At 29.0% G+C, this 25,283-nt stretch overlaps 3 protein-coding genes and 1 long non-coding RNA gene across 4 annotated transcripts; 1 reads left to right on the top strand and 3 right to left on the bottom strand.

The window, feature by feature from the left end:
- Nucleotides 1–425: 425 nt before the first annotated feature.
- On the bottom strand, nucleotides 426–7,411 carry LOC126688258 (ent-copalyl diphosphate synthase 1). Its single transcript, XM_050382891.2, has 14 exons — nucleotides 7,198–7,411; nucleotides 6,618–6,704; nucleotides 6,150–6,545; nucleotides 4,994–5,177; nucleotides 4,679–4,893; nucleotides 4,303–4,423; nucleotides 3,932–4,044; nucleotides 3,604–3,830; nucleotides 3,393–3,508; nucleotides 2,704–2,802; nucleotides 2,358–2,609; nucleotides 1,957–2,077; nucleotides 1,686–1,868; nucleotides 426–759 (listed from the first exon to the last, which is right to left on the bottom strand). The coding sequence occupies exons 1-14, from the start codon at nucleotides 7,271–7,273 to the stop codon at nucleotides 544–546; spliced, it is 2,406 nt and encodes an 801-aa protein (XP_050238848.1). The 5' UTR covers nucleotides 7,274–7,411; the 3' UTR covers nucleotides 426–543.
- A 3,764-nt stretch (nucleotides 7,412–11,175) lies between these two features.
- LOC126687897 (uncharacterized) lies at nucleotides 11,176–11,682 on the bottom strand. The gene is made up of 2 exons (XM_050382450.1): nucleotides 11,359–11,682; nucleotides 11,176–11,283 (listed from the first exon to the last, which is right to left on the bottom strand). Exons 1-2 carry the CDS (start codon nucleotides 11,680–11,682, stop codon nucleotides 11,176–11,178), a joined length of 432 nt encoding a protein of 143 aa, XP_050238407.1.
- A 6,497-nt stretch (nucleotides 11,683–18,179) lies between these two features.
- On the bottom strand, nucleotides 18,180–18,959 carry LOC126686261 (uncharacterized). The gene is made up of 4 exons (XR_007643863.2): nucleotides 18,770–18,959; nucleotides 18,613–18,672; nucleotides 18,463–18,489; nucleotides 18,180–18,299 (listed from the first exon to the last, which is right to left on the bottom strand). It is a non-coding gene; the product is annotated as an uncharacterized LOC126686261 (long non-coding RNA).
- Nucleotides 18,960–22,745: 3,786 nt separating this feature from the next.
- On the top strand, nucleotides 22,746–25,241 carry LOC126686469 (fatty-acid-binding protein 1). The gene is made up of 4 exons (XM_050380523.2): nucleotides 22,746–23,156; nucleotides 23,843–24,095; nucleotides 24,512–24,603; nucleotides 24,964–25,241. The coding sequence occupies exons 1-4, from the start codon at nucleotides 22,793–22,795 to the stop codon at nucleotides 25,101–25,103; spliced, it is 849 nt and encodes a 282-aa protein (XP_050236480.1). The 5' UTR covers nucleotides 22,746–22,792; the 3' UTR covers nucleotides 25,104–25,241.
- Nucleotides 25,242–25,283: the final 42 nt, after the last annotated feature.

The following is a 25,283-nucleotide window of genomic DNA, read 5'->3' as shown; positions in this document are numbered from 1 at the left end:
TGACCTAGGAAAAAATTCATTTATATCCTGACATATGTATTTATGTTTCACCTCTACCCCGAAGCACTAAATTAACCTCTTTTCATTTAAAAAAAAATTTAAAATTGTTTTTCATTTTTAACCTAAACTAATTATAGTTTAATTAGAAATGAATTTTTCTCTAAATGAAAGACTATTTTAAACTTTCTTTAAATAAAAAGAGGTTAATTTAGTGCTTCGGGGTAGAGATGAAACATAAATACATACGTCAGGGTATAAATGAATTTTTTTCTAGGTCAGGTTATAAACGAAAAAAAAGTTCAAGGTGGGTGGTTTTTAAGTAATTAAGCCTTTATTAAATGATAATAAATAATAATATTCTTATTTCCTAGTCAAAACAAAGGTGAATCCTCAATTTTTAATAAATAAAAAAATTACTCAAAGCCTTTAAAAAACAAAAGAATTTATTGATGGATAACTGTATTACATTATTACTAGACAAGAATATGCACATGTAGTTGGGATTGCATTAATTCTTGTACAATTAAGTACTAAAACTTAAAACTAAGACACTTTATCAAAGAGCACTTTAGCAATATGGTAGTTGACCGTCCCAGGATCACAAATTGCAGGGTAATAAAAGCTTTTAGCCACTGTAAGAAATGTGTCCTTCATATGCGAATCTAGTCCATCATCTGAAGATTTTTTGATTGTCAACTGCACAAGTTCTTGCATGTCACACTCTAGTTCAGGAGTTGTGCTTTTCTGAGTGTCATGTACCTGAAAAGGCCAAATAATTATTACAAAATTAGTATTAAGGTCATTAATTAAGCCATTAATTATGACAATGGAAGCATTGTCATAATGTAGAGAGCCCTAGCATTATAAGGAATATATTCACCTTTAAATGTCACCTCATATTTTTTATTGCCATATATAAAGATAATTAATAAAATTGTCATAATTGGATACTATACTTTGTGATTCTTTATATAAAAGATTAATAAAACTAAACCAACATATCCCACAAGCATAATCAGGAGAAATAATGTAAAAATGAGGTAAAAAGAAGTTGGATTGATTATAAAGATGGGCGATAAAGTATATACTACAAAAAAGAGAGTTAAATATGTAATTTAAATCAATTAATAAGTTAAAAAAAGATAGGAAAAAGGTGGATAATTGCCCACCTTGTGATTCAGGTGGCTTGGCCACTAAGCACAATCATACTATATAGTTATATTTAAGGACGTATAATAATAGAATCAAATCAATCCAAAATTGAATCAGCAAAGCAACCTCGATTCGATTTGATATTAAAAAGAATTAGATTTTAGACATAAAAAATTTCAGTTAAATTATATAAATCAAACCAAACATAACCAACCGAACCGACCAATTCAGTTCAGTTCGATTTAAAAAAATAATTTATTAAAAATTCAGTTCTATTCGATCCAAAAGGAATAGAACACTTTGGTTTGGTTCGGTTTAATTTAAGCCGGATACACACCCCTAATCATATTTGTTCATGGTGGTCGGGTTTGAATGAAATCGGATTGACTCTTTTAACCCGGTTCAAGCTTAATATTAATAATTTGAAGTCCGATTTAGCGAACAACTCTAACTCTAAGGGATAAAATTATTGTGATTCGATCCGAAAATCTCGTTTTCGACCATAGTAATAATTTTTTTTAACTAAAACTAACCTTGTTGTTTCTGTAATGAGAAAGCTGAGAACAAATCTTGTCAGTAAGTTGAAAGAGTTGTTCAAATCTTGAAGGATCAGACACCAAATTCCCAGCTGCCAGACTTATTGTCTTCACTATCAATTCTCCATCTCCTCGAGTCTTCTCATCCTTTTCCAGCCAGCTCAAGAGCCATTTTTCCCACTATATTTAATCATAAAAACAGAGTGAATGAATGGACAGTAATGGATAAGAACGTGAAATAATTGCAAGCAGCTAAACTAAAACTCACAGCATGACGTAAACTATGGCTAATGTCTTTCCCATGAGCCATTAGTGTGTCCAATGAGACATCGTTTAGGGTTCCAACCATTATTCTGACAAGCTCCTGCCTTGTCTTTTCTTCCAACTTCCTGCAATTTAACATGATATGAATATTTTTAATTTCCTAAAGTGACAAACATTAAACACTCACTTCAACTCATATTATCCTTTAGCATTCTTTTTTTTTTTTTGAAATTGTCTGTCATGCATGCACTCGACAAACTGTCTCATTCCATTTTTTAAATCATATGATTACGTTGGACAAATTAAGAATCATGAAGGTTCGGTAAGTTGGACTATGTCGGACAAATTAAGAATAATGGTTACGTGTTGGAGATAATCAAATGATTACTATTATAAGCTATGTACCTTCCATTGATGGGGACTTCTGAAACGGCGCAGTTTTTGAATTCTTGGACAAATTCTGTTCTGTCTTCAATGGAACTGTTGTTGTCGTCGAAAAAGTTGTTGATTGCCTGGAGAAATACAGTAGTCTTGGCCCATGCAAGTCTCTCAGTTGATCGCTCTGGTTCGAAAATACTTGCTGCTGCTAAGAAATATGATAATAGTAATTCTCTTCTGTTTATTCCAAAATCTTCCAGTTCACATTCTTGAAACCAACTGTTGTATAATTTAATGTAAATATATGTCAGAAAATAGAGAATTTAGAGCTAATTAGTTGTTTGATTAGAGATAAATTAATTAAGTTAACTACCTCTGGAATTTTTCCCATTCCGATCGATGTAATGCTTGGCAATTGTTGTAATCAAGCTTTGCCAATTCTAGATATTCATTATTGTTCACAAATGGCATCCTGTAAGTAAAACCATGGAGATTATAAGGTTTAGTTCACTTAAAATACTGCAATAATTGAGTTTAAATTTAATTAATTCTTCCAGAACAGTGAAAATTGCAAGAATAATTGACTTTATATTTTATGTATTATAAAATCAATTATTTTCGCGGACATTCCATTCCACATGAGTTACAGAGTCAGGACAGAAAGTTAGCATAAGATTCTGTAAATGAAAATAAAATATTCAATTAATAACTCTTTATTCTACTCCATCCGTTCCAAATTCCAATAGAGTAATTTTATCTGTCACACTTTTATTTTTATACATATTTACCCAAGTTTTTGTTTTAAAAATATTATATAACCAAATACATCGTCAATTTTATATGTTAATTTATATATCAAACTCATTAATTTTAAAAATAACAACGAAAAATGCATTAGTAATATGAATTTTTTTTATTTTGGAACATAAAAAGAATTAATAAATCAAATAAAATGAAAAGAATATTTTTAATTTATCATATAAATTATTTGATATTTTATTCATAGTAAGTCACGTTACTAGTCACGTGCCAATAAAATAAAGTTGGTGTATATAAATATACCTATAAAGAGTCTTGCCGATCCATACGTCATCTTCACCACCATATTGTTCTAAGTAAAACCTGGACTCCACTCGAGGCAAGCTCCCGTACCATGGAACATCCAATGCGTATTTAACCTAATTAATTAATCAACTTACCATTATTTTATTTTTCTTGATAACAAATCGAATTAATCAAATATTAATTTATTAATTAAATAATAATTATATACCTCTCCTGGTAGGTCCTTGGTGATAATCCATTTGTCGAGTACCTCATTAGCATCTTGCTTTTCTTTGAGGTATTTGGAAGAAAATTCTTTGGCCTCTTCAAGAATTTGCTCGCCGGGAAACATAACCTGAGATGCTCTGAATAGATTGTACATTCCGGTAACCGCCTGTGTTGACTGTCCGGCGAAGCAGAAGAACGTGTCACCTTTCTTGAAATGCTTGAAAACATCTGTCAATAAAATATATATTAGTCAAATTTGACTGTTTTATTAAATTTTGAATATATTATTAGTTAGTCAATTTTTTTGGCTATAGATTTTAATTAATTACCAGAGGAAACTTCGTGGCCGTATAGCCTCAGTAGTCTGAATCCCATGGCTGTGTCGTCAACGTCGTGAACTTTAGAGTTTCTAGCCCAGCAGATGCCGTCTTCTTCCCAATATCTGAATAAATTTGAATATTAATTATTTTATTCGTTTTAATTAGAATTTATTGTTAGTTTCCTGATTAACAGATTGTTTTAATTAATATTTCTGATTAAAAAGGCATTATCTGTTGTCTATGTTGCATGTCTTGAGGCTCGAGTCGCGGAAATTCGTTTCTGTTTCCGGAAACGGTTTTAAAACTCGAGAAATCTATATAAAGAATATTATTTTGTCGTTTTTCGGTTTCAGCGTTTTCGTTCCGTGCTATAGGTGTACCTTGCGACATAGTCAATGCATTCCTTAAGCTCATTTTCAAAGTATCTCGAGATTCCGAGGCGATGCAAGCGATCGACAGCCCATATATGTTCGAATAAGTCGACAGGGAAGACATTTGGCACTGAAAAAAAAGAATAATATCCAAATTTAGATAACAAACTTATTTAAAAAAATCAAAAAAGCCAAAATTTGCAGTTTTGAATAAAAACATCTATAGTTTGTCAATTTTTAGTCAGTTTACACCTTTTGTCATCAACTCTGATTTCAAATTATGGTGTAAACTGATCCAAAATTGACAGGCTGTAGGTTTGTTTGTCCATAATTACGGATTTGAACTCTTTTGATTTGATTAATGAATTAAGGTTAATTAAATTACCTCCTCCTTTGAATTTTTGGACAATCTTATTCAAATAAGCGAGGGCATTTTGGTCTTTAGTTTGCATGAGAGCAAAAGCAGTTGAAGAAGGAGAGAACAAAAAAGAGCCATCAGGACACTGAAGTTTGAGAAGCTTATCCCACTCCAAACCAGGCATTCCTTCTAAGCTATGGAGTAGTGTAGTGGGCACTTTATGCATTATGTCCTTCGGTATCCTACACAATTATTACATTAACATCATTAATTTTATAAAGCAAACCCAAACATAATCATTAAATTTTGAGTTGTATAATTAAAAATTTTAAATTTTTTTACTTTGTTAGCTTTAGATTTCTGCTGTCGTAGATCTCTTTCAAGACTGGTGAATCCTCGGGAACTTGAATGTCTAGATCTTTAGCTAATTCGAGAAGTGAAGGGAAGGCTACTTCGAAACCTATCGGCATGTGCTCGGCGTTCTCGTCCTCAAGCTTGCATAAATTCTCTAGAAAATACTTCATTCCTGCTCATATTTTTGTCATTAGAAACATTCAATATTCACTTAAATTTATTAATAAATAAATACTAATACTCCGTCTGTTTTAAATTATAGTCTAAATGGTATCAAATCTTTGGTACCGCATCTTTTTATGTCTATTAATATAATTATTGTTTAAGATTAAAATATTTAACAATTTGAGATAACTTGAAACTCACGTGATAACCGTTAAAATGATACAGTTACAGATAAGAGCATCTCCACTCTAGTGCTAAAATACCTCACAATGCTATAATTTAGCATTTAGTATAAAAAGCACATCTCCATTGCACTTCTATTTCATGTGCTAAATTTAGCATATGCTAAACTTTGTGCCAAATTTGTTAGAAAGTTTAGCATATGCTAAATTTTATTATATCTAAATTATTTACAGATTTGCCATCAATAATGATAATCACTTATAAAACTATAAATTTAGCATTTAGTTTAGCATTTTGCAATGGAGCAAATTTTAATAATATGTGCTATATGTAGCATTTTATCTTATTTTATGCTAAAAATAGCATAAAAAATACAACATGCAATGGAGATGCTCTAAGGATATTAACGGTATCGTAAACATACAAATTAAAACTCGGGTTAATTGCGAAAAAGATAACAATTTTAATATGTCATGTAAATAAAATACGAATTTTAAAACTTGGCGAAACCCATCACTAACTTTTATTTTTTTAATGTATTGGAACCAAACAATTTTATTGAAAAAAATCCAAAACAATATGTATTATAATGTCCACGTCAATATCTTTTTTTCACAAAAAATAATTTTGTACTTATTTGACAAAGCATAAAAGTTGGTGACTGATTACAATACTAATTTAAAATAAGGTGTAAAAATTTGATACCATTTTAACTTATAATTCTAATTATCTTTGATTTATATCAGTTTAAGACAGAATGAGTAATAATCGACAAATATAATATAATAACGAGTACCTGTTTCGCACTTCTCGGGATGCAGATTCCATGATTTCAAGGCAATAACACAGGCTAATGTATTCAAAATCCTGTCATGAGCAGTAAAAATTTGTTCATCACCCCATGAACCATCAGAAAGCTGATTATTAGCAATCCATTCCAAGCTAGATGGGAACTGAGGAGCACCACTTCCATTTACATCTTTAACAAGAGCCACCCAAGCTGTATCATAAGCTGAAATACTTATCTCGCCATCTTCCATCGATTTCAGCATCGATTTTACGCTTTCCACACTTTTTACGATCTCTCTTGATACCGGAACCTGCGAAAAATTCTCTTCTATGCCGTTTTCGACAACCTCTTGTCGTTTTGTCACTGATGGCATGCCGTTTTTTTGAAAGATATCGGAGTAATCTGCATGATTTTTTTGTAATTAAGTAAAATTTTAATTAAGTTAATTAATTACATTAGTTGTATGGATTTTACCTTGAGTTCGTGGATTGGATACAGCGCTGCATCTTGTCCGAATATCAAAGTTAACTCTTTTGTATTTAGCGCCGTTCAGACATGCACCTAACCATAATTAACCCATCAGAAAAACATTTTTGGGAAGTTAATAATTTTAGTATAAAGTTCAGAAAATAAAAATTCAGCGTAACGGCAGTTTATATTATAATTCTATCTAAGAATTCTATTTTAGAGTAGTCCTTTTCACTTCTTATAAAATATACATGAAAAATTAATGTAAGAATTTTAAATGATCTGCAAATTCGATAAAATCCAACATATATAACAAAATTAAAGTAGACCGTATTAAAAATGGTTTAGAAATGTTTTTTTTAATTTAATTTAATACAAAAAAAACCATAAAAAAAATAAAGAAAGCAATTAAACAGTATCTTGATCATTAAAAAAAATCTACATGATCATAAAGAAGATTTTTCTTTTTTTGACAAACATGATCTGCTCAACATCAAAGGAAACAAAAGATCAAAATCTGATCTTAAAAAAACATTAAAATCAAGAAGCATGCAATAAAAAATGATCAAGAAAAATAAAATCTTACCAGAGAAAAGTGAAGAACGAGGGGGGGCAGTGGACGGTAAGTTACAGAAAAGATGCAGAGATTGAGAAGACATCATGATGAAAATCGAAGACTAAAAACGGGCGAGTTAAGGCTAAAAAACGAAATATAAAAACGAGTTTGGCGAGTTAGAGAAGTAAAATGTGAGGAGAGATAAGTGAAGGGTGTGGTATTTAAAGGTAAACGAAAGAAGCAGACAGAATCGACTTCCCAAGAGATTCCCGCTAATAGGTGCATGGGATCATTTCTTTGTTTAATAAAAAACTAATTTGAACGTTTTTTTTATAAAGTTTATTGTCCTTTTCTCTATTTTTTAATAATTTTAAGTAAGAAAAGTAAATTCAACATAAACTGCTATTTTTTTTCCAATAAAATTAAATGTATTGGTAGACCACTTAAGTTTTCATTTGTGAGCATTGTTGAGTGGAATAATCAACTCTCTATAAATTGTCAAAATTGAACATGTCAATTTTTTTTATTTAAAAGTACAAAAATTAATTTTTTTTATTTTGTCTAAAATTTTGAAAAAATGTAATAAGAAAAATAGAAAAAAATAAAATGTCGATTAGCTTTTTTATAGAGAGTAATATAAATGATTGGACTATCAATTTCCGTTCCCGCATCCACGGACATAACGACTTTTAAATTTGGATAAGATCTGATTCGAGCTGTCGTATATTCTTTTTAGAAAAAGGATATAAAATTTATTGTGAAACCGGAATTAGAGAAAAGTTAAGATAAATTCGTCGCTAAATCAGAGGTAGATAAAATGGTTGAAATTATTTTTTCTGGGCTGAAAAAAAGATTTTATAATCAACTCTGCATAAATCGTCTTAATTGAACATGTCAAATGTTTTTATTTAAAAATACATTTTTTATTTAGTCTAAAAATTTGGAAATACGGTAAAAAATAACAGAAATTATAAAATATCGATTAGCTTCTTTATAGAGAGTAATAATTAAAGTATCAATTTCCGCTTCCACACCCACAGACATAACGACTTTTAAATTTGGATAAACTCTAGTTCGAGCTGTCGTAAACTCTTTTTAGCAAAATAATATAAAATTTATTGTGAAATTGGAATGGAAGAAAAGTTAAGGTAAAATTTTGGTAGACCAGAGGTGTATTATATAGTTGAAATCATTTAAAAAGAGTTTGTTTTTGCCATTGCCACACTAGAGTAAAATAATTAATTTAAATTAATATTTTTTAAGTAAAACGTATTTTACTCTATATAATAGGTTAAATTTATTTAAATAAAATTTTATGTGAAGGTGCTACAATTTTTTATAGGCCTAATCACTCAAAAACCCCTCACCTTTAGACTTTTTTTCAATTCCACCCCGACGTTGAAAAATTGTCAATTTTACCCACTTTTGAATTTTCCGTTTTCAATTGTACCCCAATTTTTTAATTTTTGTTAATTTTTTTACTTAAATGATGAAATCATTTAATTAACTAAGTCTAAAGATGAAATTAAATTCTTTTTTCTTCAAAAAAGTACAAATAAGTCCTTTATTATTAAAAACTAACTAAAAACCATAATCAAATTAACACTATTTTAAATTCTTAATTAATTTAATTAAATTTAAATAAATTTTAAAAACATACAATTAATATATGCTAGACATGGAGGATGTTTTAAAAAAAATTCAAGTAAAAAAGACGTTAATTTAATATTTCAGGGTACAATTGAAACACAAAAATGCAAAATAGAGTAAAATTGACAAATTTTCAACGTCAGGGTATAATTGAAAAGGGGCTAAAAGGTCGGGGTTTTATAAGAGATTAGGCCTTTTTTATAATATGTTTCATCTGTTTTTATTTACTTGTTAATTTCATCTAATCTAATTTATATGTTTATAATTATTTATTTATTTAAAATTTTAAGATAAATTTTACCATTCATCTTTCAAATTTACCCTCTTCATAATTATACCTTCATAGTGAACAAAACTTTTATTGATTAACATGGTTAAATTAGTGTTTATCTTTATAATTTAATATATAAAGAGTATTTTTTTTAATTGTGTGTTAAATTTTAAATTGATAAAAAACAGAACAGATATTTTTATATACATATTTTTTTTAACTTCTATACCTGAAATTGTACAGCTCATGGAACTTCCAAATAAAAAAGAACTTGTGTTGGATAGATAAGGCGGTGGTAAATGCAGTGGCCCCACCTTGGTTGCCATGTATAAAATTTCTACATGTTTGCTGATTTCATTTCCATTTTTTGTTGTTAAATTTACATTTTTGCTGATTTGATTTATATTTTTCCTTATTAGTTTTCAAGACTTTAAGACTACGAGGATAACCGGTGGTGGAACCAAAATTCCAATTAAAAAAGGTCAAATTATTTAGGTCCGATTATTTAAAAAAATTAAACGGCTATAAATACAGTGTAAAAGTGTTAATTTACAGTAAAACCGCATCTAATACATATAGGGGCTGTTTCTAGAGGCGGTTATAATCGCCCTATAAGAAAAATACCCAAAAAATTTATGGTTTTTTAATTTTTTTTTCCCGGCGAGGAGGGTCGGCCGACCCTCCCTAGACCTGCTTTGGGGGTAATCAGATTTTTAATTTTTAAAATTGTTTTTTTCATATGTTAAGAATTTTTTTTGAGCTACTTTTCGAATATTCGATAATACCATTCTAATATAAACTCTCATTTTAAATTTATGTAAAAAAAATATAAATATATCTCCTATTTTATTTTTATTAATGTTAATGAAATTTTTTATGGAATTTATTTTTAATTTAAAAATAAAGATAAAAAAATATCTAAAATTATTTTTAAAAAATAAAACTTCCAATACAAAAAATTCTGAAATGGAAGTGTGGAGGGAGTATCAATTAAAAAGAATACAACTTACCTAAGTAATGACTAATTTAGCTTTAATTTCATAGTTTGTCTAAAGTCTTTTCTTGACTTAAATTGGGAGAATGTTGGCAAGTCTCATCGAATAATTCATATACAATTCCAATCACTTGACCAAGGAGAAGGGCTAAAAAAATCATAATCGACGGCTTAATTATTTTAAAAAAATTATATGAAAAAAATTTATTTATGTTTTAATCTTTAAAAATATTAAATTTAGATTAATTTTAATAAATATATTTCAATTGTAGTCAATTGTTTATTTTTCTAAAAGTGCAAAAATTTCCCATTTTTTCATTTAGGCCAAATAACCAAAAAAAGCCAAATCTTTAATGAAAGTTTATAAAAGTTCAAACATTTTAGTTTTATCCAATTTATCTTGAAATACATAATTTCGTTTTAATTTTGTCCAATTATACAATTTTGCTCATGTGGCGCTGCTGTAACATACCGCACATTAGCGTCACATAAGCAAAATTATATAGTTGGACAAAATTGAAACGAAATCAGACGTTTCACGACAAATTGGATAAACTTAAAAGGTTTGCATTTTTGTGAAACTTTCATGAAAGGTTTGGTCTTTTTAAATTATTTGACCTTTTATTTATGATAAAACTTTTTAAATTTAATTAATTGTAACCTAATTTTAATTATTTTTTGATTAACATAATTAGATTTGATTATAAATAGAAAAATACAAAAGGCTTTTATTTTATTTTTAATACATTTAGTTGGCTATAATTAAATATACTTATAAAAAATTAGATCATATTAGCATTATGTTGAAAAGAAATGTTACTTTCCATTAAATTAATTTATTTTTTGGTATTTTCTAACACTGAAAATTTAAAAGAAAAAATGTGTTTTTTGTGAAACAAAGAGCGATATATTCTTGTATATTCAAAGGCTCTTCTGATATTTACAATTCAATGAAAGGGGACTTAGATCCGCCTGTACTATTGTTTTTTTTTAAAATCACATTTAAAGACAGTTTCGCTAATTTTATATGGCTGCTGTTATTAGACTTTCTGTCTACTTTTAAACTTTTTTTTTTGATGAGAAAATGATTTCATTAAATCAAATCAGAGACAGTTACAGATGTGAGAAATTCAGAGAAGTTGTTAAACCACTCCTGATGACCTGACAAGTACCGAGCCTTTTGCGCTAGAATATGCGCGGCCTGATTCGCAGATCGCCTCACGAAAACAAAAGAAACGTTATGAAACTGCCTCGCAAGATGTAAACAATCATCGACCAGCAAGTCTGGTTCAGCTAAGTCACGATTTCGAAGCTCCAGAATAACCTCCATGGCGTCAGACTCAATAACAAGATGGTCCGACCCCTTCAGCCAGCTCAAAGCCTCTCTGATTCCAATAATCTCAGCGTGGCGAGGAGAGAACGAGCCAAGTAAATTGATATGTCTGGCTTGAATGATCTTACCTGAGCAGTCGCGGACCACAATTCCCACCCCAATCTCCTGTTTGCCAGAGAAGACTGCGGCGTCGACGTTCACTTTCAATCGCCCTCGCTCCGGTAAGGACCACCGGACTGCACCATCTCCGGAACTCACTTCCGCCATGCGAATCTCTCCAGATTTGGAGTTTGCAGATAACCACGAGGCCTGTTGGAACCCAGCAGCTGCAACAATGTTTCTGGCAGATCCTCTGACTTTTAAACTTAAGATTAATGCTAATAATATAATAATATTTCTATAATTGGCCACGCTCTGAATACTAAACTTGACTAAAGTGCATAAGTCTTTTCTATTTAAAGTGCTATCTAATATATGTATATACAAAATATCCAGTGAGATTGATTATGATAATTATGAATATTAATTATAATGGAAAAGAATTGAAGAACAGTAGTATTACTATTTACAGTGGCCCAATTAAGTCAAGCACAAAAAACCTCTCTTTTGGGTTGAAAAGGTCTGTCGACACCCATATTGATTTTTTTTTTATCAAAACACCCATATTGATCAAAATGAAAAACTATATATATTTCGATGCATACATATCATATGTTATTTCGAATAACATGTTCTATGTCTAGCATCATTTTTATAAATATTATTCTAAAGGGTTAATGTCATAAAAATTCATCATTTTTATGAATGATAGATATAATTTTTTTGCACCTCCAAAATAAATTTCTGGCTTCGTCCCTGTCTGTAAACAAATTATAGACTTCGGTTTTATTTTAAATTTTTATATTTTTCTTTTCCACTAACTTGATTATTAATTTAATATTACGATATGAATATTAAATTTATCGCTGACTCATTTATATTACAATGATATTATAGTCTTTTAAATTATTATTTATTCCATTTCTTTTAAGAAATTTAATTTTATTTTACACTATTTAAAAAGATGAAATTTATATTTTTATTCATCTTTTATGTTTATTGATTATTTAAAAATTGTTTTAATCAATGAAAAACGACTGACCTTTAGACTTATTTTCAGTTCCACCCTGACATTGAAAAGTTATCAATTTGATTCATTTTTCAATTTTCTGTTTTCAATTGTACTTGAAACATCAAATTAATCTCTTTTCATTTGCATAACATTCAAATAAGTTTTTTATATTTAAGATATATTCTGAATATACACTAAAGTTAAAAATAGTACAAAAAAGTTATCTTCTTCTCAAATTAATTTAGGTCTAATTAATTTAATTAAATATAAATAAATTTATATAAACAATTAATTTTTTAAATTAACAAAATTTTAAAATTAGGCCTAACTAATTGTTATTTTAAAATAATCTCGAAAATCTCTACGGCCGTCGGAAACACTCACCGTTTTTTACGACCCCGATATATATTTAAAATAAATAATATTTCATAATTAATGAATTGATATATACAAAATTTTAAATAGTTTTAATTTAAAAAAATTAAAAATTATTTTATCAGAAATCCCGTTTGTCTTCCTCGTGACGAACCCGCTTCGGATTCGTCATGGGGAATACGAACCGGATCTGGTTCGTCTGAACCAGATCCGGTTTGTCTGAACCAAACCCGGTTCGTCTGAACCAGGCCCGGTCCGTCTTTCCCATGATGATTTTTAGTATGGAAATGACGATTTTTAAACGACATGATTAAAATGAGAAAACGTATAAAGTTGGTGAATTTTTATGACATTAACCCTTAATATTTTCAAATTTAAATTTTCAATGCAAGACGAAATATAAAAGAAAAAACTTATGACTATTTTATTTATTATTTTATTTTTAAATTTTAAAACACAAATATATAAGTATCTCATATTTTCAAGTTGAATTTAGTTTACATTTTGCCGTTTGTTTAAAGATAATAGTAGAAATTGCTAATTTATTAAAAAGAACGACAAAGAAAAATATGGTGCTCTGAATAGTAGTTGCAGTATAAGTTAGTCGATCTGGTGTATGAAAGTAAATTTTGGTGGGCTATTTATGAGAAAATCAATGAGAAAATTCAATGACAAAATAAATAGAAAACAGTTGACTAATTTTAGGTCCAAGAGCACACAATACAATGCTAAGACAAAAGTTATTTAAGTAAACTTGGATTAGCATTTTAATATTACATTAAATATTAGTCTACTTGGTACTGCTACTCACTAGTCATGTATATATATTTTCTTTTTCTTAGTCGTCGAATGCATGCTCACGCTACAATAACACTTTTACTTGCATATTATTATGGTGATTTATTTTATGGCTTTATTTCATTTTTAAATAAATAAGAATGAGAATAAAAATATGTTTTGTCATTTGTATTTAATTGTAAAAAGTTTTGAAGTGGTAACTTAATTCTCATATTTTTAAATAAGAGGTGTTTATTTTTATTTTCTATCATATTATCATTTGTATTAATTGTTAAAAAATTAAACAGTAACGTAATTTTCATGTTTTTAAATAAAAGGTGTTTACTTTTATTCTATACCATAAAAAATTAAAAATGAATTTAATTCTTGTTTATTTCATTTTTATTACTCAACTGAAGGGGCGTTTGATTCAAATTTTGATTGGGGTTTTAGTTTTTTTTTTTTAAATTCACTTGAATGTTTGGTAAATTATTTTAAAAGTTTTTTGCTTTTTGAATCTCCAACAACTGTTGTTATAGTATGTCAATTGATAAAATTATCTCTACTAAAACATACTAGTTACAAGAAACAGTTGAATCAAACATCTTCTACTCCCTCCGTCCCATTTAGAAAGTTTCATTGTCATTTTTTTTATGTCCCACTTAAAAAGTCTCATTATATTTTTTTTAGTATAATTTTTCATTTTTACCCTTTATCTTATGTTAATAGCAAATTTCATTTACAAGGTCATTAATGATATGCATAATCCAAAGCACAATTAATAAGGATAATACAAAAAAAAAATTATGTCTTCTTAATATGTGTGAAAAACAACAATAGAACTTTCTAAATAGGACGGAGGGAGCATATAAAATTAATTATTTTTTATTTATATTCTATTTAATTTTTATTTCAAATTTTGGTTTGATACCAAATTTTTTAAACTGATTGGTCATAACTATCAAATGGAAGATGGTAATTATTATTACAATGAACACCTAATTTTTTAAATTGATTGGCCATAGTTATCAAAAGGAAGATAGTAATTATTGGTTAAAATAACACATACATGCTTGTTGGACCTTTGTCCTTTCATACTCTTTTATTTTAATTTTGACAATCAACTATGAGTGATATTATATTGTTATAAGTGAATAGGAACTCATAAAAACCATCGGGAGTCAATTCGGAGCCTTTTAACAAGAATTGAGTTTTTGAGATTTTGAAGTTCCAGCAGCAAAGTCGCGGGGGCGACTTTTCATGTCATGGGTTATAGGAGTAAAATACTCTTGTATATTCTAGTTGTTTCCATATGTTTTTACGTGTTTCACCATTCTTTTCAGTAATTTTGTATACCTTATTGCGTCGTGTGCGTGTGTTGTAGGGAAAATGGAGCAAAGGGGAGTCTTTTTGCCCTAAAAAAGGGAAGATTCAACGAATGGGAGATAGGGTGAAGTCTTGAAGTAAAGAGACGTTGAAAACACATTTGAGAATCTGACCCCGTTGCATTATTTGACAATTTTGGATTAATTAGAGGCTTCTAACGATTTTGTGTTCTTCATAAGAAATAAATTAGACATCCAATTTCCAGGGGTTCAAGAACCAACTCATTTAGACGTTTCTACATCGAGTTATGAAGTTTTGAAGTTAGTGATAGCGCAATAGAAAATCAGCAAGAGCTCGATCGAGCTCTCCCTTCGGAATAAGGGCTCTATCGAGCCCTAGGCATAAAAATGAGCATTTTGCTCTCGGCTAAGGAGCTCGATCGAGCCATTCATTTAATCATAGGGGCTCGATCGAGCCCTAGTGTAAAATGGGGCTGAGAACTCAAATGAAACAAGATGGAGGCCCACTTCCATTTTTGGCCAAACACAACTATACACGGTTGTTTTTATTTCTTCTTTTGTATTGCCTATATAAGGCATCTTATCTTTTTAGGTTAAAACATATACTCTATAACAATTATTCTATTAGTTTTAGTTGTCTCTTTTAGTTAGGAGTAGAGTAATTTTAGGGTTTTGTCCCTCCATCATTTACACCATTGTTGGTGTTTGTGAAGCTTTACTTACTGTAGAACAAGATTTATCTTTAAATGCAAGTGCTTAATTTGAATCTTATTATTCTAAGTAAGTGTTTCTTATCTTTTATTTCTTTTTATTTAGCAGTTAATGTGATATTTAGCATGGTTGGCTAAATCCCCATGTTTGAGGGTTGATATGACCTCTAAATGTTGCTTTGAATAGATTTGTATGTATGGATTGAGTAACATGTTTAGTGTTTGTTTAATGCATTGAGAGAGGGTTCAATAGATAGACATATGTGATTGGAAGTCTAAGTCATAACACAGTGAGATCGGATTAGGGATTAGGTAGCCATTGAGTTGGATTAATCATTGCTTGTTGTTTAATTGATTATGTTTAGTATCACGAGAGTGAGTAGCTTTAATTGGTTGCTTGATAGGTGATTTTGTTGTTCTTTGAGCTTCGAAAGAGCGGGAACGATGCTTTAGAAACAATTCGGTTCTTGTTGAATGTCATGATGCTCATTTCTGTTTATTGCAATGTTAATTAGTTAGTATCTACCTTCTAACGCTTTAATCTTATTGTTATCTTCGTTTTACCTTATCGTTGTTAATTGCAAGTTTAGTGTTTAGTTGTTTGTTTTTGTTTTATTAGTTATAATTTGGTTGCATTTTAGTTGTTTAATTGTTTACAATTCCTCTACCTTTTTATGCTAAACGAATTAAGACTTAGAATTGATTCATTCTCATCAAATTATTGTCCTCGTGGGTTAGACAACCCGAATTTATAGTCCACTCTATTACAAGTTGGCATTAGCGCGTGATGACATGTGGCACTAGTTGTTGAAGAGTTTTGGCATCTTGCATATGTCGCAGGTGCGATTGTAAGCATCCCGGGCGCAACTTTGTCCTGCCATCAAAGTTTCTTCTATTTGTTATTGTTTTGCTTGTAGTCTGCTTTGGATATAAATATAAACTGATTTGCAATATTTTAAGATTAATGATTTTCAAACCTTAAAACAACAAACACATATTTGTAAATTACATTTATTATATTGTAGTTTTGGAGTAAACTACTATGTAAGTTAGAGTTTAGGCTTATAAAAATTTAATGTAAGTTAGAGATTAGTTTTGAAAAATTTCATCGATAGTGTTTAGATATTAAAACAAAATTTGAAGTTAGCTTAGAAAACTTTTTGTGAATCTCATTTACTGGATTCTAAATTTCAATCTTTAATTGAGTAGTGAAGTAGGATCGATTTATGATCCGAACCATTCTAAAACTCTTGTGTCAATCCTTTATCCCTCAAACTTTTCTCTAATTTTTTATTCCGCAATCCAAAGAATTTAAACTTTCGATTCACAACTCGAAACCCAGTTTGTCACACCCTATAAGATCTTTCAATGCTCCATCCATTTTAAATTATATGACCTTTTCAAGCAAACAAAAATATATATTTCAATTTAATTGTTGTTTTCAAGTCCAATGTTATTAAACAATGTCTTTGGCTTAATACATCATTTGACCTTAAAATTATATCCTTTTATTCTTTGAAACTCCTAAACTAATTTTATATTTTATAGGACCTCTTAGCGTTTTTTTGTTCTATTTAACCTCATAACTTCAACTTTTTTGCCGATCTGACCATTTTTATCCAACGTGGTAAAAACGCGTGTTTTCAAACGTTTTAAAGCGCATGAAGGATAATTAAAATGCACAAATTATTCTATTTAACCCTTAAACTATACTATTTTATTCTATTTGACCCCTAAACTATTTTATTATTCTACTAGACATTCAAACTTATAAATTCTACCCATTTAACTCCTCAAAAATACAATTATTTAATTTTCAATCATTTTATGTCTAGCATAAATGATTAGAAGCATATAAATTAATTTATGTACGATGACATATAAATTTTTTAAAAATAAATTTATTTTAAATTTTTATAATATTTTTATTAATTGTTAACAATAATAGAAATAAAAAAGAGTAGAAAAATATTGAAATTCAGTCAAATAATTATATGATATAACTTCTTATACATGTAAATATATGTTTACATTTTAAAAATGATAAAGGGAGTTTATCAGTTTTTAATGATATTATAAAATAGTTTATAGTAGTAATTCTAAATTAACTCAATAACTAAAAAAGGGTATAAAAGGAAAAATTGTTAGTATTCAATGTTTTTTTTAATATGTGTGAAAATAAGAAGTGGACAAACAAAATGGGACGGAGGGAGTATATAAATTTACTATCCTGTGATTAGGGGTGAGCACGGTTCGGTTCGGTTCGGTTCGGTTTGCAAATTTCCAGAACCAAACCAAACCACCCCTATAAAAATCAAAACCAAATTCCTGCATTCGGTCTACGGTTTTTATCGGTTCGGTTAACCGAAATGTCGGTTTTTATCGGTTCGGTTCGGTCGGTTAACCATAAAAAATAAATACACAAAATTTTAATTAAACTTCAAATAAGGAATACAAATATGGTGTAATTGCATTATATGATTTTACAATATAATGTTTTACATTAGTCAACATCTAAATCTAAAATAATCAATTAATACAAATCTTGTTGTTTCCATAAATCTCCTGCAAAACAAAAAATTAATTATATTATTATTGTCATTAAATGAAAAATAACAAATATATATAAACAAAACCAAGAAATTAACAAACCATTAGGTCAAACACAAAGCATGAAATGCATTTTAGTTTTTCAATTCACAATAAACAAATTAGGCCAAACACAAACCTTGACTGAGTTCAATCTGTGATGGTACTGTAAAACAAAAAAACCCAGAAATTGAAATCAGTAACTAAAATAAAATGAAAAATTATAAACACATTAAAAAGGCAAAAAAATAACCAAAGATTATCATAACTTTAAAGATTTGCATTATACCTCCAAGAATTTATACAAAAAATTAAATAGAAATTTATTTTTGATTCCATATATCCAACACTAAACAAGAAAAAAAGGAAAAGAGTTAGATCTATGGAGAAAAAACAAAACAATTAAACATAAGAATAGATTGGTTCGGATTTTTCAAAAAAATTACCATTAATCTGTTAGTTTATGAACGATACCGAGAATCCATTGAAGAGGAAGACGAAACTGAAAAACTACAAAGAAAACATGAGAAAACGGTTAGGATTTCATGGTTGAGAGAGGACGGAATGGAGAGAAAAGAAGAGAGAAAGCTGCTCGAGGGAGGAGAAAAGAGAGACACTTCAACAATTAGGGTTTTCTTCTTAAAAGGGACTATTTATAGTGGTATTAATAAATAATCAAAACTACGTCGTATTGACTTCGGTTTTTCGGTTCGGTTCGGTTAACCGAGCCCCAAAACCAAATCGAAACCGAAAACCGTGATTTTTATAATTTTAAAACCAAACCACTCCATAGTAACCACATTTTTGTTCGGTTCGGTTTTTTTGGTTTGGTTCGACTCGGTTTTTCGGTCCGGTTCGGTTTTTGCTCACCCCTACCTGTGATAATATTAACTAAAGGTTTAATTGTTCAAAAAATTATAATTTTTAGTATGTTTCACAAATTTCTAATTTTAAAAATTTTAATATACTAGTTTTTAATTTTTTGTAATTTCAAATTTTTTAAATCAATTATGAACTTTTGAAATTTATATTAAAATTGGAAACACACTAAATTTTATAATTTTTAAAGTAACTAAACATGAAATGTTTTTTTCAAATAATATATAAAATATATCACTTTTTACCCTAAATAAAAGAAATATATTTAGGCTTAATATATTTTTTGACGCCTAAAATTTACTCTTTTGTTTCTTGTGACCTCTAAATTATTTTAATATTTCATTGGACCTCTTAATTTTTTTTTTAGTTTTATTTAACGCCATACCAGCGAAGCCATGTCAACAATTTTATCCACATCACATTTCAAATGAAGGGTTAAATAGAATAAAAAAATAAAAGATCAAATAAAATACAAAATTAGTTTAGTAGTCGTAAAAAATAAAATTGTATAGGTTGAGGGTCAAATGTATTAAGCCATTTTTTTTTCATGGTACCCTTATTTATCACTCACAACTTTTTGAAATATATAAAGCTAATAAGTAAATGACTGAATCATTAAGAGAATAGTATAGCATCTTACACATAAATTAATTAATTTTTTTTAATCTTTGTGTATATTCTTAAAATGTCACATAATGTTAATGGAGAGGGTATATATAAAAGAAAAAAAATTAGAATTACTGAACTTTATTTTTTTTATATTAATTACTAAATTTTATTTTATTTTTTATTAATAAACTATTATTTTATTATATTTTATTTTATTAGATGACAGCCAGAATTTGACATGTGGCTGCCGAATTTCGATATTTTATTTTCAAAATTTATTACACATACATAATTTTATTTTGAAAAGGAGTTTTTAGGTCAAATTATGCATACATAACAAATTTTCAGGTAAAAATAAATAATTTTCGGCTGCCACCTAAATATTTTTCGCCGAAAAATATCAAAATTAAAAAAAAAATGAAATTTTAGTAATAAAAAAATCATTAATCAAAACCGACATCTGAGAAGAGTGGCTATTTTATATATATTATGTTTTTTAAATTTTTAATAATACAAATTCAATAAATTACATGTATATTAATTATTACAGAGTTGACGGTATTTAAAATTTGGCTATACATAAATATATTTTTTCTGTCAATAGATAAAATTAAATTAAATCAGTTGTTTGTCATTATTGGCTTGAAATCATTTGACTATACTGAAATTCAAAGTCAAAAATTCAGAAATACATTTAAAGAACCTATATATTTGGGCTAGTCGTCGTTGGCACATGAATATGAAGAAAGGAATACATATTTAATGTCACCATCTTTTGAAATTCATGGAATTGAATTTTAAATGTATCCATGGAATTTTGTATGGGTAGGGGTCTGATTGGAAAATTTACAACTATTTTCCAATTCATCCGCAGCCTAGGCATACTTAAATTTCTTGCTCTTAAAGAAGTTCTGAAATGGAGTTTGCGTATGAATTGGATGAATGTCATATTCGAAGTAGATGTAATCCATGTATCCCGATCATTAATTGTGGCTTATGCTAGAAAGCTTTTTGTTAGGCCATTTGTCAAGACAATTCCGTTTAACGCCGTACACAATTCTGTTTAACGCCGTCCATTTTTTGTATTTTTTTCATACCTTTTTATAATATTAGGGTCATATAAATACATGAGGTGTCAATGAGAGATACGGGGTATACATGAAGGTTATTTTTTTAAACCAAATGAAAATTTTCATTATTTCTGTAAGAAAGCCTAATTAAATTATGTTATCAATATTAGGCCTCTTTAGATAAGTATCTATAAAAAGCTAAAATATTTTCAAAAGTACAACGTTGAAGTTTGTTTTTAAAAACTTTTGTATCTTTAATTTGCAAAACTGACTTTTGTTATTCTCAAAAATTAATATTTTTTAATCTCAGAAATAGGATTTTGATTAACCAGCAGTAACATATTACTAACGGTATACTGAAAAATAATTTATATTTTATATGCACAATTTTAGTTTACTAAAAATTATTAACGATATACTAAAAATTAATTAACTATAAGTTTATTAATGGTTTACTCACAGTTCACTAACGGTATTCTGAAAACAAAATTATAAAAATTATAGAAAGGCCAATAGATTTTTACACAAAATACTGCAACTTATAACCATATAATCAAAATAAAAATTATTGCACATTTACCAACGGTTAACCCAACGTCTACTAACATTGTACTAAAAACAAGGTTATTGATATACCATTAGCACACCATTAGTTAACTAGCAACAAAAATAATATTAACACCTGTTTACTCACGATTTTATTAATGATATATTCAAAATAAATTTTATTACAAGTTACCCGACGGTTTATCCAATATTAATCATTGGTTACCCAACACCCAAGACATTAAAATTCTCATAAGCATTTTTTCAAACACCTAAAGTGCAGGCTGTGCAGCACCAAAAAATCGAACCACAACCACATTATCGCCGTCGTTCACAAAAAAAAAACAAGAAATGGATTAACTAACACCCAAAATATTGATTCGATTTTAGATTTGAAAAAGACTTGACTGAAACAATGGTGTGCGACTGCGGCAGCAGTGGGCTTGTGGCGATGGTGTGCAACGGCGGCGCTAGTGACTGAAGACGAGGAGAGTATGAAGATGACTCGTGGCGGAAATAAAAAAAAGATCGGAAATCGCAGTAGCAACAGTAGAAGTGGACTCACGGTGGAGAAGAAACACCCGGCGGAAGCAAGAGGTTGAGTTGGAAAAGATAGATCTGTCGATTGTAGATAAAAAAGAGAAAGATTAAAATGAGATGGTGAAGAATTAGATTTGGCTGAGAACAAAAGAGAGAGATGAAGAGATGACCGTACTTATCTAAAATAAAAAGCTTAAAAATAAAATAAAAAAAAAGAATAAATTTTAATTATAAAAAATGAAAGATAGCAGCGTAATAATATAATTAAATTCACGTATTGTAGTATTTTGTTTAAGGCTTAATGGCAAAAAAAAACTCAAACCTTTACGACTTGTTGCAATTATATCCAAACCTTTTAATTTTTGAAATAATATCCAAATTGCATTATTTTGTTGCAATAATATCCAAATTGCACTTTTTATGTGAATTTTTTTGAATTTTTTGCCATTTTTTGGGACTTTTACTATATTATTATACATCAAAACATAATAATAGCCTAATATCTTAATTGAAAACAACAAGTTTAGCCATCAATTTAACTATTATTGCACAAAAAAATACAATTTGGATATTATTGCAACAAAAAAATGCAATTTGGATATTATTGCCACTGGACTTTCCCTTTTATGAAAATGAATCCTATGTGCCTCTGGACTCAGATACTTGGCCCAGTGCATGAGCCCAGTCCATTTCGAAACCGCAATTTCAGCATAACAACATCACATGCAAGACGCGTGACACTCCTAACTGTTATGAACACCTAACAATTAACTAACGTCCGATTAGAAAAGAAAGAAAAATATTCATCAAAAAATAGAAAAAAAAATGGTATCTCTGCGCTTTCCATTCTCGTTTTCTCAGCCCAAAAAGCAACCCACCACCGCCCGCCATTTTTTCGCCACCGCAACAACCACCGTCGTGGCATGTGGGATTGCTGCCGGAGCAGCCACATTTGCTGGAATAGCAGCAAATAATTCTACTACTGGTAATCAAAAACACCCATTTACACTGAATAATTTAAATCCATGGGCTTCACTGTCTTTAGCTGATGCTTCTACTGGGACTGTTGTGGAATCGAAAACCGGCGTGTCGTTTGCTTCGGTAATTTATGAATCGAGGAGACTTTTGGGAACTGGGTTAAGGAGGAAGTGTGTGTTTGGATTGAAGAACATTGATGTTTATGCATTTGGTAAAGTTTTTTTCTTTTTTTTTAATTAAGTTTTTGTTCTTTTGATTATGTGCATTGCTTAAATTAGATAAGAATTTGAGTGTTGTAGTGTGAATTTGGGTAATTATTTTGAGCTGCTGGGTTGGATGTTGAATTTCTAAAAGATAAGTGAATGATTTTTCTAGTGGGTAATTCAGTGATTTCAAGACTTAATTTGGTTAAAAAAACTTTTTCAATTTTGATCATTTATGACTGAACCTAATTTTTTTTAATCGAAATATACTCAAATTAGGTTTCAATTGATGAAATTAAAGTCCGGTCGTAAATAAAAAATTCGAAAAGGTTTGTTATTTTTAAAAAAATTGAGCAGTTGGCTACAATTGAAAACTTACTCATGGAAATTAGAAAAAAATTGACGTTTGAAAAGTTTGTTCATATATAAACAAATTTGAAAAAGTCGGATATTTTTGAATGATTTAACCGTTACTAATTATGTCTATGTTGTATCATTGCATACTAGTTGATGCTATGATGGGTAGACATAAATTCATGATTGGAACATGGAAGATAGTTACAGTTTTAAAGAACTCTTTTGTATTAGTCAAGTGCAATTATTAGGAAATAGGAGCCTTATGTAAATCATATTGTGTTATCAATGGGGAAAATTTGCAGCTCTTCTTGGTTTTAACAAAGTTGTGTTTCTTCAGGTGTTTATGCTGATGATGATCAAGTGAAAAAGGTTTTGGGTGAGAAATTTGGGAAACTATCCATTTCTGAACTTACCGATAACAAGGAGTTTAAAGGTGATATTGCGGAAGGTGATTTTTGCATGACTGTTAGGCTTCAGATAGTCTATGGTGGTAAGTTAAGCAGTCGCTCAATACGAGATACTTTCGCAGAATCTATAGGAAGCCGATTGAAACAGTTTGGGGGCGAAGAAAACAAGGAATTGCTTCAAAGGTAAATTTCCCAACTCGTAATGCTCAAGTAATTTTGATATATTACAATGTTCTAGCTCCTGAATTGATTAACTAAAGCAATTTGTTCACTCCACTTTTTCATTGATCATAAAATTTGTCAAATGTTATAACTTTATACGTACGCTAGAGGGAGGGTTCTATAATTTTACGTGACAGTGTGTTCGTGCAATAATTTTTCTATGAATAAATAATGTTGGCCTCTCCCATACTGTAATGTTGCCACATTCATTCCTTGCATTCCTACTGAAGTAGTAGAAACTAGTGCCTTGTGTTAATTTATCTCGTTGATTATGTATGTTTTTGGCTGATTAATCATCGACATAATGCATTTATATTCTTCTAAATTAAATCATCGACATAATGCATTTATATTCTTCTAAATTAAATCATCTGTAGGTTCATTTCTCAGTTTAAGGATGAATATAAAATATCTCGTGGTACCGTCATAGAGCTCTCAAAAGAGAATGGCCATGTGATGCAAACATCAAGTAAGATCTTATATTTCTTTTTTATTACCTTACAACCTGATCATCTCTTTTTATTTATCCACGATATGATTAATATTGTCAAAACTTCAAACTTAAAGCTATGTTCACTTTGAGTTAAAATTAAAAGTTAGTTGAAATTGAAACAAGTCGCAAAAGTTTTCCACGGTCAGCAAAAAATTTCAAGTCAATGATTTTTCCCGACATCGGTTTCCAACTATAACCTGATAGAAATTGGGACACAGTTAAAAACTTCTTTTAGAATTAGTACTACAGTGAATTTATTTTTTAAATTTAATTGGTGATTAGGCATTTTATATAAGGTGAAGAATGTTTAAATTCACTGACATTTAATTTTTGTAGTTGATGGAAAGGAGGTTGGAAGCATCCAAAGCAAACTCCTCTGTCGATCAATCATGGATTTATATATTGGTGAGGATCCATTTGATAAACAGGCCAAAGAAGACATTCAAAGCAAATTGGCATGTCTCATCCAAAAGTGATCAATATGGGACGATATTTAAATAAGCTTTGATCACGTTATTAAAATGAAATAAATTGTATAATCTTTACTAAAATTATAAATATTTTAATTTATTGACATTGTAATTCTAAAATTTAAGAAAAATAATTTTATACCATACCAATAATTAGCATAGCACACTCTCAGAATGCTAAATTAG

Source organism: Mercurialis annua, linkage group LG6 (assembly GCF_937616625.2).
Source record: "Mercurialis annua linkage group LG6, ddMerAnnu1.2, whole genome shotgun sequence".
Taxonomy (NCBI): domain Eukaryota; kingdom Viridiplantae; phylum Streptophyta; class Magnoliopsida; order Malpighiales; family Euphorbiaceae; genus Mercurialis; species Mercurialis annua.
The sequence above is the reverse complement of the archived record's forward strand: the minus strand, read 5'-3'. Positions and strand labels throughout refer to the sequence as shown.

What these genes read in the sequence shown, in the direction of transcription:
- LOC126688258 (XM_050382891.2), bottom strand. Translation starts at nt 7,273, where the DNA reads ATGATGTCTTCTCAATCTCTGCATCTTTTCTGTAACTTACCGTCCACT. An exon ending in GAAGTCCCCATCAATGGAAG is followed by an intron (nt 2,078 to 2,357) that starts GTACATAGCTTA and finishes GTTAAATTGCAG; the next exon opens with GAAGTTGGAAGAAAAGACAA. An exon ending in CTCATTACAGAAACAACAAG is followed by an intron (nt 760 to 1,685) that starts GTTAGTTTTAGT and finishes TGGCCTTTTCAG; the next exon opens with GTACATGACACTCAGAAAAG.
- LOC126687897 (XM_050382450.1), bottom strand. Translation starts at nt 11,682, where the DNA reads ATGGCGGAAGTGAGTTCCGGAGATGGTGCAGTCCGGTGGTCCTTACCG. An exon ending in TAGCTGAACCAGACTTGCTG is followed by an intron (nt 11,284 to 11,358) that starts GTCGATGATTGT and finishes TCTGCGAATCAG; the next exon opens with GCCGCGCATATTCTAGCGCA.
- LOC126686469 (XM_050380523.2), top strand. Translation starts at nt 22,793, where the DNA reads ATGGTATCTCTGCGCTTTCCATTCTCGTTTTCTCAGCCCAAAAAGCAA. An exon ending in CATTGATGTTTATGCATTTG is followed by an intron (nt 23,157 to 23,842) that starts GTAAAGTTTTTT and finishes GTGTTTCTTCAG; the next exon opens with GTGTTTATGCTGATGATGAT. An exon ending in CCATGTGATGCAAACATCAA is followed by an intron (nt 24,604 to 24,963) that starts GTAAGATCTTAT and finishes TAATTTTTGTAG; the next exon opens with TTGATGGAAAGGAGGTTGGA.